The 17,971-nt window shown below is 51.4% G+C and overlaps 1 protein-coding gene across 8 annotated transcripts in view; it reads left to right on the top strand.

The window, feature by feature from the left end:
* Window positions 1-17,971, top strand: part of Rgs3 (regulator of G protein signaling 3) — a 136,991-nt gene that overhangs the window by 108,188 nt on the left and 10,832 nt on the right. For 6 of the 8 annotated variants that reach the window (XM_048459412.3, XM_048459413.3, XM_048459414.3 and 3 more), the window contains one exon: window positions 15,879-17,120. In XM_048459412.3, the coding sequence (XP_048315369.3) occupies window positions 15,879-17,120 (1,242 nt within the window). Of the gene's footprint in view, window positions 1-38; window positions 152-188; window positions 339-15,878; window positions 17,121-17,971 lie in introns of those variants that run through there. The other 2 variants (XM_085686102.2, XM_048459420.3) reach the window with 2 other exon arrangements.

Below are 17,971 nucleotides of genomic sequence, written 5' to 3'. Positions count from 1 at the left end.
GGAAGAGGAGGAGGACAAGTAGGAGGAGGAAGAGGAGGGATGGGTGATGCAAGGATTTTGAAAAAAATAAAACCTACCTCCATGTGGGAGGTGGAACCTGGTCATTCGGTCCTGCTTTTCCCAGCAGGTACCGCTCCCCTGGGGAACTTGGGTAAGTCCATAAATAGCTCCTACTGACACAAAGGAGCTCTGTCTGTGGAAGGCAGTCGCTTGACACGCCGGCCGGCTGCCCGCCCGCCTGCCCGCCCGCCCTCGGGAGGAGCGGGGTGGAGACCCGGGCGGGTGGCCGGCAGGAGCTGCAGCTAGGAGTCGCCTGGGTCCTTGCTGGAGTGTGCTGGGTAGGTGCCTTCATGACAAAGGTGTATCTGCGGTGGTGGCGGGCAGCAGGAGGGTCGTCTTCTTCCAGATGCCCCAGTCCCGGTTTCTATTGTTTCTTCCCCTGGGCAGCCATTGAGAGACATTTTGCAACCAAACCGGCTCTGTTCTGGTGTGTGTGTGTGTGTGTGTGTGTGTGTGTGTGTGTGTATCTGTCTCGGAGGGCGGTAGCCCCTCAGGGGTAGGGGGCAGGCTTCCACTGTGTGCTGTTTCTCCGTTTCCAAGCTAGCCAGCAAGCTTTTCTTTCTAGGAGAGACCAGGAATGTTTGGTGACCAGTTGGGACACTGCATGGAGAAGGAGGTTAGTTATTGTGTCAGGGTTGCTGACCACACACCAGGAGTCACTGGGGATGGCATTTGGGGAAGAGGTGGACTCCTAAGCCTGTCGTGGGGGAGTTAATGCTAGTCTCTGAAATCTGCCTTTGGAAACACAAGCAGACTTGCGGTGTGCCCCTTGAGCTCAAAGCCACCTCCCTACTCTGCCAAGGGAAGAGCCCGCACCTGCTCCATGGCTCCAGCTGAGACCCCATCACTCTCAGAGCTAGCCCCTGTAAGTGAGTAGTCAGGGACCAAATCTGCTCTCAACTTGGAGGGTTCATGTCTTTACTTTTGTCCCAAAAGAACGCCAAGTCTTGGGCTAGAATGGGACCCTGAGTCCAGAGAGAGAAGAGGCCTTGACTAAGTTCAAGCAGCAGGTCTATGACTGAGCCAAATCAGGAAGGAGGACCTCTGCCTCCCAGAACAGTGAGGGCAGGATGGGACACTTGAGAAGCCATTACCTAGCCCCAAGCTACAGGATCCCACTTGAGTCTGGCATTATTTGCTCAAGACTCCTGACTTAGCCACAGGCCCCTCAGCAACTCTGGAGAAGTATGTCTCATCCAGATGGTCTCTGGCTTATACTGTGGGCACTTCGCTCCTTGTTCGGGTGCCTGGAGCGCTCATACACCACCAATGCAACAGCTGCAGCAGCTTGCTCCTCTGATGCTGGCAGGATCTCAGTCAGAGTCAAAGTTTCCACCCAGGCCTACTGGGTCCTCTGTGCCCAGCCAAGGGCCACCTCCCCTCTTCCTTAGCTCTAGCATGTGGCATGGTTTAGCCCAGGGCGGGGAGCCTCTAGGGAGCCAAGTCGCAAAGTGGGGGCAACTCAAGCCCAGCCTGGCATCTGAGAAACAGGAACATAGTGAGGATGGAGACCATTGAGACAGTGACACCCTGATGGGAATTCTCTGGGGCTTTAAGCCAGTATGGTCCATTAGGCTCCTGATAAAAGTTATTAGTGTTAATGAAAGTACCGTGCTTCTCAGCTTGCGTACCTGCCTTCCCAGTTTTCGTGCATGCTGTTTCATTGGCCAAGAAAGCCCCTCTTTTCTGTTCTCTCTAGATCTTAATCTCACCTAACTTCCATACCTGGAGTGAATACATCTGTCTGCTGGTGGTGGCATCTCCGGTGGCTGCTTGTGTCCTATTTATTCAGAATGTAGATTTTATTCATCTCTTAGTCACCCACGAACTCAGCTTTCTCTTTCTCCCAGGGCGTGGTTGGAGAAGGGTGTTGAGATGCCCTGGTGAGCTAGGGTGTTTTGTTTCCCCTGAAGGCCATGCTCTGATGTCCAGGTCAACTCAGACTGTCCATCCTGTCTGTGTGACTGACAAGAGAGTGGACACAGCCAGGAAAGGACCTAGCTTCTTAGGAGGAGCCTTTGTCTCTACACATGTGCAGATTAGGAGGGCCAAGGAGTTGAAGGGTGGGCTTGGTGGGAAGTGAGGCAGGGAGAATTTTTACTTAAGCCTGCCTAATGCCATAGAAAGAGCCTATTCAGGGGTCTTACTGTGCTGGGTGGTGACCATACTGTAGCCCAGACATTGATGGTAGAAGGTACAGCCCTGGATGTACCCATGGTAACAGTCATGCATTGTCCTTTGTGCAGACTACAGGGGCTTGGAGCTCAGCTTCTTGGACCACTTTGGAATGGTCATTGCTTGGGCTAGATCTGCCAGGGGTCTGCCTGACTCTCAGAAAAGGCATGGCTAGAGAGGGTAAGCCCTTGCCCAGTCAGATTCCTGGGGAGCTTAAATGCTACTTCCTATTTGGTCTCTGAGTCTCTGGAGCTGCTGGAGTGGGTTTACCTTCTGAACAGAGAAGGAATTGAGACAGAAAGGAAATGTTCACCTTAGGTTACATGGAACCCAGGATCTGGTTGCTCAGTCCATGTCTCTCCCCATTGCATTGTATCTCAGGGTATATGGGCTTCATCTTGGAGCACTCTCTCTCTCTTTTAGACTCCCCAATGACACACTCCTTTTGGACCCTTGGGCTTACTGATCTAGCTTGCTGATCTCTGGAAAATCAATGTATGTGGTAGAGGAAGTCCAGGAGAACCAGCTCAGTGTACCTTAGGGAGATTCACCTATTTTTCTAGCTTACTTCCCCCTTTTGGGGCAACCAGGGACTGGATCAGATATTGCTAGGCATGTTTCTGCCACTGGATTCTCTGGTTCTCTGCAGATCTAGGTTCAAGAGTCAGGGTCAAGACAAGGCTCAGTTTAGGAGCAGCCTCTGACTTCACTGTGCCTTACTCAGGCGCCTCTGGGTTGCATGCAAGCTGCAACCAGGCCCTGGCTGGGAGGTTTGTTGTTGTTTGTGGAGCCTGTCCGTTTCCAAGATGTCATTGCTCAGGGAAAACCATCATTCCTCCCAGGGATAAACAAGCTGCTTATGGCTCATCCCCTAAGTCCAGGGAGGCTGGGGCCACTCACAGCAGGCTCTCTGGGCTCAGTCCCAGGGAGCTGATGCCTGTCTCCCCCACCCCGCCCCTTCCCCCTTTACAGAACCACTAGTGAGCAGAGTGGAGTGGAGGGGGAACGCACCGCCAGCCACTTGGGAAATCAGAGGGTCTGAGCACTGAGGAATGGATGTGTGGAGAGCTGCCAGGTGTACCCTCTACCCCAGACTGCCCAAGTGTCTCCCTTCTGGGCAAAAAGGCCCAAGCTGCTGCTCCCCGGGCCCCCAATTTAGGGAAATGGGCTGTGTGGTGAGTTACATGGATTGGATGAGGAGCACTCACCAATCTATGCTGTGTGGTGAGTTACACGGATTGGATGAGGAGCACTCACCATCTTCCCTGTCATTTGTTGGCGTGTTAGCCTTGGTCTGATAGCAGAACCTAGAGACAGGTGGCAGAGGGCGAGCGGACATGAAGAGGGACAGAGAAAAGACAGGGCAGAGCCTCTGAGAGCCAAATAATTGGCTGGAACCTTGAAACAAAACTAGAGGAGGTTAGGGAAGGAGCCATAGAGTAGAAGCTGCCATGGATTGTAACTGGTGTCCAGTCAGGACACGAACACTTCCCTGAAGAGACTGTTATTGATAGAGTTCCCAGTTGGTCCAAATAGCAACTTGGTTCTGTTCTTTTTGCCTCTCTTCTTCTATTCCTCCCCCCTTCTCTACCAAACCCCGCTTCCTCCCCCTCTCTACCAAGCCCCTCTCCTTTTCTCTCATTCTACTCTCCTTTTCTGTCAATCCTGTTAACTTCTCTGTGTAACACCCTTTCTGGGTCTTGGAAGTGTCAACATAAAAGGCTCAGCCTGGGTAGGCGAGGGATAGTGAGATGGGCGTGTTGGTGATCCACTGTGCCATCCTGGAGAAGCTTCGGGTGTCCCCTGGAGCCTCAGTGAAGCTCCCTACAGCAGTGAGGCTGTCTGATCATGTGCATGCATTCCTGTCCACCCTGGTTTCCCTACCTCATTTCCACAGAGGTACGATTTTTGCCTCTCTGTACAGATTCCCCTCCAGCCCAGCCACATGCTCCTTCTTATCTCATGTGACTTATAGGGACTTCCAGGCAGTGGCCTCCCTTCACAGTATGTATCGCTCCTGCCTGTGGCTTCTCTGGCAGTTGTCAACCTCACTGATCAAATGAGATGAGGAAGAATCATGCCTATGAATTCCAGGTCATCTCATGGAGGACCAGATGTCTTGTTTCATAGGTGGCTGTTGCTAGATACAGCCATGTAGATGAGGTGCCTAGGATGGGGGCACTGACACAGAAGGTGATGGGGGGTGCAGGCAGCTGCTTTTTGGAATGTGTTAGAGAGGTGTAGTAAGGTGGGGAGCTCACGGGGAAGGGTCTGCTGTCTCCAGCAGAGAAGGCACTGTTGATGGCTTTTCTTCACCCTTAAAGTGAACTTCTAACTCTAAGCCTGTGTACTAGAGAAGGATGGCAAGGGCACAGCCGGTGGGTTTGTCCCCATTCGGACCAGACAGAAAACACCCGCCAGTGCACTGGGAATGTTCACTGTGGTCCTGGTCTCTCTCTGACTGCTTCCTACCATGCGCTTTGGATAGACGGGGCCCCGAGTCCATGCTCTTTCATGCAGACTTCTTTCCCTAGCACTTTCATGGTGACTCATCAACATGTTGCCTCAAGTTTTATTTTGTTCAATCTGTTACTATTTAGTGTCTTTTTCTATATGTGTACCTCAGTTTACCTCTTATTCTATATTTAACAATGTTTTGAGTATTTCTAATTCCAGGCTGCAGTGAAAAGTGTTGCAAGGGCCTCCTTGAACATGTCTTTTGAAACTCGTCCATCTTTCTTAGACATACCTATACTGTGCGATAACTGACTCACACAGCTGTATATAATTAGCCGGGCAGATGCCAGCACAATTCCCCTCGGCGTGGCGCCAGTGCACTGCCGTTCAAGCCATATATGACAGCACCTGTTGCCCCTTGTCTCAGCAACACTATTGATATCAGATATGGTGATATCTAATTGTGTTCTTAATTTACATTTCCTTGATGACTCATTAGGTCGTGGGTCTTTACATATGCTAATTGCTCATTTGGATAACCACTGGCAAATTGCCTGTTCAAGTCTCTTCCCCACTTTCCTATTGGGTCATGTCTTCCCCCTTGCCCCACAGGTTTGTGAGAGCTTAAAAAAATATTTTAGATGTGTGTTCCTTATTGGCTAAACACACTGAGAATATGTTTCCTAGTCTGGGGCTTACCTTTTTATTCTTGTCAGGGAATATTTGAAGAAAAGAGGATCTCAATTTTAATACAATTTAATCTGTTGCTTTTTTAAAAAATGGGCTCCAAGTTCAGGAAGAGACCCTGACTTGATAAATAAAGTGGGGGAACAATTGGGCAGACAATAATAAGGTCAACTTTGATCGTCCATACACCCACACATGAATGCTCACCCCAAATCATGTGTGTCCACACACATGCACACATTTACATTACATAGGTATTCAAAATAACAAAAAAATTAATAAGTAAAACCCAGTACAATATGAATTCTAGGTGGCATCGGTTACCCCCATCTGTGTTCACATCAGAGTTATTTTATACAATATCATTTTGAGGATTATTGTCTCGGATGTCGTGGCGTGAGTGTTGGTTCCCACAAGTCTGTGGAAAGATGCCTCATGGACGCCTTGAGAATGAACTTAGCCTTTTGCAGCTAGAAGGGTCTTCAGCCTCGATGGACTGAAGCCCTTTCCCTTTGCCCAGGACATGTTTAACCAGTTGATTTCCATATGCTCACAACAGCCCGAGGAAGCTTCCAAAAGTACAATGCCAAGTGCAAATCCTTGATTCATCAGGCAGCACGGTTTTCCAGGTTCCCCCAAACCAAGTTTTGCATAGACTTTGCATCCGTGGAAAACTATCAGACAAGATTCACAAAAGACGTCAAAAGGCATCTGCTAAAGCAAGTATGGATTAGGGCTAGGTGCTAACTCTGGAGCCAGGCCAGGGTTAGTTTCTAACCCTCTCACCAGGCTGGCAGGAATTCTGCTACAGATAATGACAAAGAAAAAAAGTCTATACATTTTCACTATAGATGAAACTTTTTTTTTTTTTAAATTTCCAACCTTTGGTTGGCTGATTCTACAGCCATAAAACCTGCAGATATAGTAGGCCTTCTGAAGTTTTAAAACGTTTTATGTTACATATTTAGACCTGAAACCCATCTGGAACAGATTTTTCTGCACAGCGTGATGCAGAAGTCCAGATTCATCTTCCCAGAGGAGATGCTTAACTTATCAAAAAGACAATCCTTTCTCCCTGTGGGACATTGTCACCCCTGTGAGAAATCAAGAGAGCTAGATGGAGACCTGTGGCCGGGTGAACTGCGCTTGTCAGGCTGAGGGGGAGGCATTCTGGCTTGAGTGCTGGCTCCAGCACAGGTGCAGAGATCCTAGGAGAGTAATGCCCAGGAGAGGAGTGGCATAGCCTAGGTCTCAAAGGGAGCCCAAATGACTGAACCCAGGAGAAGGCTAGGGCTATAGGCCAGCCCCATCCTGTGATTCTGAGGCCTTTGGTACAGGCCTGAGTTTCCTGCCTTGAGCTAAGCAGCTGTAATACTCCTAGGCTGTTTTAAGGAACAAAGTGTGTTAAGTGTTCTGTCCCGGAACTAAATGCAGGGGTGTGAACTGACAGTGTCTGTGACGGTGATCCCCATAGATCTAAGAATATGAATGCAGTGTTTGTAGGTGCTCCCTGAGCACCCGTGACATGTGAGCTGACAGTGTCTGTGACGGTGATCCCCATAGATCTAAGAATATGAATGCAGTGTTTGTAGGTGCTCCCTGAGCACCCGTGACGTGTGAACTGACAGTGTCTGTGATGGTGATCCCCATAGATCTAAGAATATGAATGCAGTGTTTGTAGGTGCTCCCTGAGCACCCGTGACATGTGAGCTGACAGTGTCTGTGATGGTGATCCCCATAGATCTAAGAATATGAATGCAGTGTTTGTAGGTGCTCCCTGAGCACCCGTGGTGAGTCAGGCCCATGCCTTGTGCTCTATGTGCTGGGATGTGGGGACTTGGCGTTTGAGTCACATTAAGCAGCCCCGCCTTTAAAGCAGGCTGCACATGATCTCAGAGGTACTGGAGATGGGATCCCAACCCTGGTTTGCCCCACTTCTTCACCACCACTACAAATGTCCCACCATTTCTAGCTTTCAGAGTGCTCCCGTTCACTAAGTTACTGCTTAGTGAAGTGTAGGTTGGGCTTGGCCCATGGTGCCCACCTGTAAGCAGAGTGTACCACCACACGCTGCACACTGCTGTGCACCAGCCCTCTATCCTCCAACCCCACTGTGGCACACTAGCTTCGGCACATGGCTAGGAGATGGACGTCAACCCCAGCTTCCCTACCTAGTCTTGGTTGCCAGCCTCATGACCACAGTTTTATTTGCGCCCTTCCCTGGGTCTTCTTGGCATGGCAGAGCTTTTTGGTTCCCGGTTGATGAACCTAGAATAGGATGGCGTAGGAAAGTTTTATTTGCAGTGGATCTGGGAAGGAGCTGGTTTGCAAGGGTCTCTAGGTATGTGGCATTGTAAACTATACTCCTACGTCACACACATTTGACTCAGACTCCTGCCCTCCTGTGTCCACTCACGTGGAGCAAGGGCAGGCCCTGCCTGTGTCACTGCTTGCTATTGCCCAGCACAGTTTCTACCCCATGGGCACTCTGGAGGAATCCTTGGCAGGAAGGGAGGAAGAAAGGAAGCAAAAGCAGTCAGGAAAGACCATGATGGAATAACAGAAAGAAAAGACTTTGAAGGGCGTGTGTGTGTGTGTGTGTGTGTGTGTTTACATGTGAGTGCATGCTAATAGCTCTACCGCCTCAGATCCTCTTCCTGTGTGTTCTTGTGAGCCCCCAGCTAATTGTTCCCTCAGATGCCCTGGCTGAAGGGCTCTAGGTGATAACTCTAGACTCCCTTGCCAGCTTCCCCTGTGCTGTCTTTGTGGTCCAGGCAGGCCCTGCTTTGGCTCATGAGAATTGAAGCCCTGGCTCACTTCCTACCCTCACTCCTCAGAGTTGCTTAGCAGAGCAGATGCCTTCAGAGCCCAGCACATGCCAAGGCCTGTGTTAGGCACTGGAGCCAAAGACCAGCAAGATCTACCTCTGCCCTGAAGGTGCCAGGTCTCCAGGGGGAGAGACGTGGGGGAAGGACCAGGGCCCTGCCTCAGGGGCATGGAAACTCAGAGGTAGGTGAGAGAGGTGGGCAGGGCTCTCATGGGAGGAGACTCTGCACTGCCACTGGAAACAGAACCTTACTCTGAAAACTGTGTGCTTAGCTCTGGAGAGGTACGGACGGTGGACCTAGAAATGGATAGCAATGATGACAGTGGGATTGGAGTTGTTGAGCGCGGCTGCTCACCCACCACCATGGCCCACGTTTGCTTGTGCTTGCTCACTTCTGGCAACCCTAGGAGGTCAGGACCATTGGCCACACTCGGAAAATAAACAGATTCAGAGGTCAAGTGACTTGTCAAAGATCAGAAAGCAAATAAGTAGAAGAAACTCTGAGGGGAGAGGGGTGAGTAGGCTAGGGCATGGTCCCATGAGCCGAGTGCTGCTTTCACACTCCCCAGCACACCCAAAGACCTGCCCTGTCAAAGAACAGGACCTTCTCCAGCAGTCCTGGAGTCCCCATCCTCTGCCTGCCCCCATTTCCTCCTCCATAAGCCTCACCTGCCTTTCTTGCTACCTCAGCTCCCACAGCCCCTGGGGCAAGGCTGGGGTGGCAAGAGGTTGGCCTGGCTCTTCATTCCAGTCTTTTCTCCACAGACCTGGCACCTCTAAGGTAGGCATGTCTTTTGCTGCTGTTTGGCTCCAGTGCCTGGCACAAGCCTTGGCACATGACTGGGCTCTGTAAGCATTTTTTGAGTTGCTCTAGGGGATGGGAGATAAGGAATGAGCCAGGGCCTGGTCCTGACCACTAGGGAAGTATGACCCGGTCCTGGCATGGAGGTAGAGATCTGACAGAGGGCTACAGAGTTTGGATTTGGAGAGGCACTGGGGAGTCACATGAGAGTTCTAAACAGAGAAGTCGTTAAGTTCAGACTTCCAAAAGACAGTTTTTTCCAGTACAACACAAAGTATGACCTGAGGAATCTGCGCTGCCCTTGGGAGTGCCACACAATTTGGATGGGGTTAACGATGTGGAAAAGGTGGAAAGATTCTTTAAAAAAAAATCAATAACCTTTTTTCCCCTAGCAGTTTGAGGAAGTAAGCCGAGAGCATATCATGTCTTGCTTTTCTGTTTGTCCCTGGGTTCAGCTTGTCTGAGGGTTGCCTGAGGTTTGATGAGGGGCCATCCTGAGATTTGGTGCCCGGGCCCAGGTTTGGGGTGAGGTGGTGGTGGAAAATCCAGACCAGAGGATGACATGCAGAACTCTGTGCCACTGGTGGCCTCACACAGGGGCCCCAGGGGAGGAATGACCTCAGGATGCATCCAGTCAGGGGCACATGAAGCTAATGAAGGTGACTGATTTCCTGAAAGTGGTCTCCAGCTCCATCCCTGAGCTGCATGAAGGTGCACCCCCCCCACCACTCCTTTTCAATAAGTTGTGTGGTATGCCTCCTCTGAGTGAGCCTTCCCTGCTCCCAATGTCCCAGCCCTCCTCACTCAGGAGGAAGCTCTTCTTTACATTTGCAGGGTGTGGCTGGTGTTGGTCTTGGGCTTTGTTGAGTGACAGCTTGGTTGATGTCCTTCCCTCCAGCCTGAAGACAGTTTGGAGCCATGAAGCCTGGGACAGCATTTGGCTGTGAGTTCCTCTTGGGGTGTGGGTGAAAGCCACCTGTAAACTCTAGCCTCAGGAGAATAACAGTCCAGAAATGCAGAGGGTTTTCTCGACGGGGTGGTACATGACGGAGGTGCGGGGCTAACATGAGGGACCTGGAACAGGCAGAGTAGCCTATGATGGAACAGAGCAGGGCTCAGTGGACCAGTCAGAGGAAATCTACAGGCAAGTTCCAAGGCAAGCAGTGTTAGAGGTGGTCATGGCTACCATTTACTGGCTACTTAAGTGGCATCACAGTGTTGAATTCTGGACACATGATAGCTCATTTTTCTTAGCAGCACCATGGTTAATGGTTAAGTAGTTCTTCTTCTTCCTCTTCTTCTTCTTCTTCCTCTTCCTCTTCCTCTTCTTCTTCTTCTTCTTCTTCTTCTTCTTCTTCTTCTTCTTCTTCTTCCTCTTCTTCTTTTCTTCTTCTTCCTCTTCTTCTTCTTCGTCGTCGTCGTCTTCTTCTTCTTCTTCTTCTTCTTCTTCTTCTTCTTCTTCTTCTTCTTCTTCTTCTTCTTTTCTTCTTCCTCTTCTTCTTCTTCCTCCTCTTCCCCCCTCCTCCTTCTTCTTTCTTCTTCTTTTGTTTTTTTCTGTAGCTTTGGAGCCTGTCCTGGAACTAGGTCTTGTAGACCAGGCTGACCTCAAACTCACAGGGATCAGCTTGCCTCTGCCTCCCTAGTGCTGGGATTAAAGGTGTGTACCAACACTGCCAAGCGATAAAGTTGTTCTTAATCCTTTATTATAGCTGAGGAAATAAAGACACAAAAACCCTAAGCCTAGGGTCTCTAAACCAGAAAGAATGAAGCAGGTTCAGTATCCAAAGCTGTCACCAATGTGAGGGCTTGCCATTGTCCTCCCAGACTTTGACTATGCTGATGAACTGGGGGCTGGAAGACAATGATGTGGAGGGCTTAGCTGGTGGCAAAGGCACTGTTGGGCTCCAGGTTCTGTGTCTAGAAACCAGTCCTAGAGGACTGGCTGAGGCTGGATAGAGGGATCTGGGTCAAGTGTCTGAGGTTTGTGGAAGTCGAAATGGAGCCAGAGACCCAGAACCTGGAGGGTCCATGGACCCAAAGTCCTTGAAGAGACAACCCAGCACAAAAGACTGTAGCCTGGAAGGAGTTCTGAGGGCCTCCTCTAGTTTTGGAGAGCTTTTTGGCTCCAAGAACACTTTCTGTGGCCTCTTTGCACCATGGCAGAGAAAAACAGGCAGCCAGATATCCCACAGTTAACAAGTGTGGGAGAGAGGACCCCAGCCCTGCTTTCCAACCAGAGCTCGTTCTGAACCCTTCTGACCTGTGAGGGCCACCCTGAGACGGAGGCAAACACCAGCAGTCCCACTCCCGGAGCAGGAAGTGGTTTTTGAGGGCATATGCTATGCCTGGCATACGATGGAGGCAGTGAATCATCAGCGTGAGAACCCCAGGTCACCTGTGGGGTCAACAGGGATGACTCCAAAGTCAGAGGCTGTGTGATACTGGGCAGATCATCTCCAGCAGCCTATAACTACTCCTGAAACCTAGTCACTGGTGGGGTTCCAAGGTCAGCAGCCACAGCTGGTATGGGCAGGAGCTCTTGGGCCTCATCGATGCCACCCTTCCTCAGCCTGCTACAAGCTCTGGATTACATTTGGGAGAGGATTTGATTAGGCCCTGGGCAATGGCTCCATTTAGAGATCCTGGCTCATTTCCTGTGGCTGCTAGCAGGCGAGACCAAGACAGAATTAACCCTGCTCCAGCCTAGCCAAAGAAATGATGGATGGAGGGATAGAGACCAGAAGGGATATGGACACTCTGGGGTGGGGGTGGGCAGCAGCAGCCTGTGGTGCTTGGGACCTGGTGCCCTGACATACCAGGCAAGTCTCCCTGTGCACTCTCTCTGGATTCTTGTCACCCCAGGCTGCTGCAGCAGCTCCCAAATAGGGCGTCCCCCAACTACTTGCACTTCCTTTTACTGGAGCACTCAGCACACCCCTTGCCAGCCTTTATTTGATTTCTTCCTTGAGGTCCATATGACTGGTTCCCTGCTGCCCTCCCGTGTCCTGTGTCCTGCCCCATGTCCCTCTCTGGAAGGACACCCCACACCTGCAGTTGATCCTGAGACCCGGCTCTTTGGCTCTCTGCATCCCCTCAGGTCTCCTGGAAGCGTCTCTAGCGTGTGCTCTCAAGCTGCTGTCACTACAGCTAGCTCTCCTGGGAACACTGGCCTGACCAAAGCTGCCCACGGTGGTCACTGTACACACAAATCCTGCCTGGGAGCTTGGCACAGAAGGAAGAGTTCTGGGCCCCGTGTGCAAAAGCACTGACTGTGTGGATGGGCCTTGGGCATGCTCTCAGCTCCCTCTCTTGTGTGTGAGAGGCCTGGCACAGGAGACAGGAGTTTTCGTCCTGCCTCGGGGCCTCTGCTCCCCATCTCTTAAATGAGACCATTCTGTCAGTGCATCTCCTGGTCTAGACTGTGTAGCATAGAACCAACAGGCTCCTGAAAGCCCTTCCATCCCTCAGGGTAGGGCCCTCTGGGGATAGGCACCCCTGCTGCTGCAGCACTTCCCCTCCTGGTTTTGTTTGGTTTGGCTCCAGACTAGGGCTGAGTTGACAGAGGCAGGCTGACTTGCATTTCTGGTTTAGGGCTTGTTGCTGCACTTTCCCTAAGGGGATAGGCGGGCTCTGCTAACAGGCACCCATGGGACAAGCCCAGGCCCTCCCCCTAGGCCCCCAGGAAATAGGAAATTCACCTGACTCCACTGTTAGTGGCTTTCTGTACTAGGCCTGGAGGGCACCCAGCAGCTGCTTCCTTCATCTCTCTCCAGGACTGTAAGAGGCAGGTGGAGGTTGGATAATGGCGGAAGTGAGGCAGCAATGGGTGTGTGTGTGTGGGGGGGGGGGAACGGGGATCAGTACCATGAGCTTGCTGCAGGAGAATTTCCTTTTTTTGATGCAGTTCCTGCCTGGCGATGGGCGATGGGTTTGGGATCATGCTGTAGTCAGAAGCATGTATGCAAAGAGTAAAGCCAGATTTGGACCCTGGCCCCAGCCTCGCCTCAAAATTGTACATGTTCAGGACCCTCAGAAATCCTGTCTATCCCTGGATGGTCTCCCTTTCTACTTGGGAACAGCCTGGAGACGCTGAAGCTTAGCCTGAGTTTTTTGGCATTCTGGAGTAGGAGGCTTGGTACCCATCAAAGACAAACCTTGATTCCGGATGTTTGGCTGTTTCTGCAGTTTTGTAGGGAAGGCATGCTTTGAATTCAGAATTTCCCTCTAGATCCGTGGTTAATACTGTATCCACCGTCACCACGTGCCTACTCTATAGCTCTCTCCAGTGTTTTCTCCTGGTTTGTGACTTACATGTGGTGGACAGTCCATTTCAAAAGTGGATACTTGGAAGCCCAGTGACTGGCTCTACCTGGCCCACCTGTACAATTTTAGGATCGCTTGAGGTTCTCAACTTTCCCGGTGCTGTGTGTTTTAATACAGTTTCGGGTGTGGGCAGACCCTCCTGGAGATGATTAGAGGAGCAGCGTTCCTAAGTGTATCCGAAATATGTGTTTTTCCAATGGTCTTGGTGACCCCTGCGACCCACAGGTTGAGAGCCTCTGGTCGAAGCTATGTGAATTTAGGATGACTAATGCTTTAGATTCTGAGGGTTCCCTGGGTAGTCACCTCCTGGCTGGTTCCATGTTTCTCTAGGGAAGGAACCCCCATAGAGTCACTAGTATCTGCCTTGAGCCTAGAAACCACAGCCTTGGGGTAGCCTCTCTGACCCGGGCCAGGTCACCCCATTGTCCTGTGAGGCTTCTGCTTCCTCTCTCTGGCAACATGTTGTCATTTTCATGCATTTAGGTGTGGGCTCTCGCCACACTGCACCTTCACATCCACTTTGATGCTCCTCAGTGTCAGTGTGACGCTGTTCTGAGTGTACACACCTTCACATCTGCTCTGATGCTCCCTGGTGTCAGTGTGACCCTGTCCTGAGTGTACACACCGCACCTTCACATCTGCTCTGATGCTCCTCAGTGTCAGTGTGACCCTGTCCTGAGTGTACACACCTTCACATCCGCTCTGATGCTCCCTGGTGTCAGTGTGACCCTGTCCTGAGTGTACACACCTTCACATCCGCTCTGATGCTCCCTGGTGTCAGTGTGACCCTGTCCTGAGTGTGCACACCTTCACATCTGCTCTGATGCTCCCTAATGTCAGTGTGACCCTGTCCTGAGTGTACACACCACACCTTCACATCCACTCTGATGCTCCTCAGTGTCAGTGTGACCCTGTCCTGAGTGTGCACACCTTCACATCCACTCTGATGCTCCCTAATGTCAGTGTGACCCTGTCCTGAGTGTACACACCACACCTTCACATCCACTCTGATGCTCCTCAGTGTCAGTGTGACCCTGTCCTGAGTGTGCACACCTTCACATCCGCTCTGATGCTCCCTGGTGTCAGTGTGACCCTGTCCTGAGTGTACACACCGCACCTTCACATCCACTCTGATGCTCCCTGGTGTCAGTGTGACCCTGTCCTGAGTGTACAGCACTCTGTCCTTTCTGTCTCTGGGAAGCTGAGAAATAGTGGGGGCTTAGATTCCTTGTCCATCTGATGGCCGGCGTGATCTCTGTAGCAACTCATATGCTAGGGAACCTTCTGTTGCGGCTCTGTACCAATGTGTTCTGAACATATATTCCCATGTGCTAAAGCTTCCTAGGGTGTGTGTATGTGTGTGTGTTGTTTCCTCTTTCATTAGTTTTGTGTAGATATGGTTGTTTAAAGAATGAAAACTAGGCTCTAAGTAGGTCTAGCTACTGCGTTCCAAGCTCTTGAGTACAGCCAGGCCTCACCCAGGCCTGCTTCCCGCTCTGTGTGCCTACAGCACTGGGGACATGACATTCGCTATGTTCTCTGGACACTGCTCCCTCTGAGACAGAAACATCTTACAGTCATATTAGGGAGCAGTGTCTTTCTTTGCAAATGTATCCTACTGTCAGAAGCCTGTAAGAATTCTCAGGGCTCCTTCCATTGTGTGTGAGGCAGGAAATGATGCCTTTCATGTCTTTTCCACTCTCTCCTTCCTTCCTGTCTCCCTCCCTCACTCCCTTCCTTCCTTCCTTCCTTCCTTCCTTCCTTCCTTCCTTCTTTCCTGTCTTCCTTCCTTCCTTCCTTCCTTCCTTCCTTCCTTCCTTCCCTCCTTCCTTCCTGTCTTCCTCCCTCCCTCCCTCCCTTCTTCCCTCCCTCCCTCCCTTCCTTTAAATTTCTGAGGTTATCAGGTGGACAAACCTTCAGTGAGGTTCTGTGTGCCTGTGGCATCTGATCATTCCAGGCATTGGACAGAATTTGAAAGCTCTGATTTTTATCCAGTTGACTGGTTTCAAATATATACGTAACATTTAGAGCAAATTCTTGTTTGAATGATTCACTTAGATTCTTGTTTTTTAGTTGTTGTTTCTGGTGTAGTGACCCTCTGGTTAGATTCAAGATTGTTCCCCACGCTGAGAGTTCTGGCTTGGTGGCTTGGGTTTGGTTCTGCTTCATGAAGGCAGAGACTGTCTGCTGTCCCCTTTACACACAGAGGCAAATAAGGATAGTGATGCTTCCCATGCAGAAGACAGGGAGTCTGGGCTGGTGTGATTCCCACACACCAGCAGAGCTAGACACAGGGCTCTCTTCCCTTGGGTAGCCAGTATGCTGTACACGGAGCAAATTTCTAGGCAGAAGATCCTACAGCCCAGCCCTGGGAGTCTCGGGCTTCTGTCTGGTTTTCAGACTGACTGTGGGGTTCTGGTATTGGTATCATCAGCCTCTGTGGTGCTGGCTCAGACATAGACTCTGACATCTCTGAGTCCCCTCCTCTGAGCCCCCTCCTCTGAGCCCCCTTCTCTGAGACCCTGTTTTCTTCTTTCTGTGCTGCAGATGTTTGAGACAGAGGCAGATGAGAAGGAGATGCCCCTGGACGAGGGGAAGGGGCCAGGTGCTGAGGAGCCTACACCCAGCAAAGACCCTCCTCCCAGCCAGGAGCTTCCTGTGGGGCAAGACCTCCCACCCAGCAAGGACCCCTCTCCCAGCCATGAGCTTCCTGTGGGGCAAGACCTCCCACCCAAGAAGGACCCCTCTCCCAGCCAGGAGCTTCTTCTGGGACAAGACCTCCCACCCAAGAAGGACCCTTCTCCCAGCCAGGAGCTTCCTCTGGGACAAGACCTCCCACCCAAGAAGGATCCCTCTCCCAGCCAGGAGCTTCCTCTGGGACAAGACCTCCCTCCCAGCAAGGACCCCCCTCCCAGCCAGGAGTTTCCTGTGGGGCAAGACCTCCCACCCAGCAAGGACCCCCCTCCTAGCCAGGAGCTTCATGTGGGGCAAGACCTCCCACCCAGGAAGGACCCCTCTACAGGGCAAGAAGCAGCTCCTGGCCCAGAGTCACCACCCAGTAAAGACACAGCTACCTGCCAAGAACCCCCTCAAAACTCAGAAACCTCAAAAAGCAAGGACTCCCCACCATGCCAGGGATCTCCTCCAACCACAGAACTCCCATCTTGCCAGGACCCTCTGCTCCATCAAGAGCTGCCTGTCATCCTAGAACCCTCTGCTTCAGCCCAGAACTTTCCACCCTCTCAGGGGTCTCCTCACAGCCAGGGCTCCCCACCAGAGAAGGTTCTTGATGAACAGACCATCAGCTCCGGGGAGCAACCAGCAACCACTGCGGCTGTATCCTCAGCTTCCAGGCCTAACTTTGTGATCCCTGAGGTCCGGCTGGATAGTGCCTACAGCCAACAGGATGGGGCCCATGGGGGCAGCTCTGGTGAGGATGAGGAGGCAGAAGAAGGAGAGGAAGATGAGGAAGAGGACACGAGCGATGACAACTTCGGGGACCTTGGCGAGGCCAAGCGCAGCAGCCTGATTGAGACTGGCCAAGGGGCTGAGGGCGGCCTCTCACTGCGCGTGCAGAACTCACTGCGGCGCCGGACGCACAGTGAGGGCAGCCTGCTGCAGGAGACCCGTGGGCCCTGCTTCGCTTCTGACACCACCTTACACTGCTCTGACGGTGAGGGCACCCCCTCCTCCTGGGCCATTCCTTCACCCCGCACCCTCAAAAAAGAACTGGGTCGTAATGGAGGCTCCATGCACCACCTTTCCCTGTTCTTCACTGGGCACAGGAAGGTAAGAAGAGGAGCTGGGAGGAGGGCATGTGATGGGGGTGGGGAGGGGGGTGATTCCAGCAGCTGTGGGAAGGCCTCAGGGTACCAAGAAGGAGAAGCCATATGCTCAGATGTTCTCTTTCCCAGATCCATTGTCCTGTGATTCCCACTGAAGACAGAGAAAGTGTGGTTTGGCCCAGAACATTGTGCATTTGGATTTAAAGGTTTGAGATAGTAGCTGGAAAAATAAAGTATTGCAGGACTCAGGAGATGGCTGTGGGTGAAGCACTTGATGGGTTCCCCAGAACCCACATTAAGCTTAGGGAAGGTAATACACCTCTGCAATCCCAGTGCTCCTAGGCATGATGGGAAACAGACATGAGGATCCCTGGTACCAGCAGCAAACAATGAAAAAGACCCTGACTCAAACAAGGTAGAAGGCAAGGACCGATGCCCAGGGTTATCTCCTAACCTCCACACATACCCCGCCGCCCCCACCTCCAAAGAAATACTGCGATTTTGATCTGGTCCAGGCCTAGCCAGACTAGAAATCTATCAGCTAACAACAAAGACAGCCCATGTTTATTCTAAGCAATTTGCACTAACACATTAATCTGCTCAATAGCTCTGTGCACTAGAGAGTATTTTGTGCCTATTTCACAGATGAAAAATCTGAGTCCCAGAGAGATTCTATAACTTGACCCAGATCACATAGCTTACAAGTGTCTGAACCAGAATCAGAACCTGATTCCAAGACCAGAGCTCTCAAAAACCCTGCTCTTTACCTTGTGCGAATGTTTACAAACAGGCCAATCGGTGTTTGTGGTTTTCTGCATACCCTCTGCTCAGTGCCACAGCAGAGGCTGCAGAAGT

Source organism: Myodes glareolus, chromosome 3 (assembly GCF_982192425.1).
Source record: "Myodes glareolus chromosome 3, mMyoGla1.1, whole genome shotgun sequence".
NCBI lineage: Eukaryota > Metazoa > Chordata > Mammalia > Rodentia > Cricetidae > Myodes > Myodes glareolus.
Note: the sequence above shows the minus strand (reverse complement) of the source record. Positions and strands in the feature narration are given on the sequence as shown.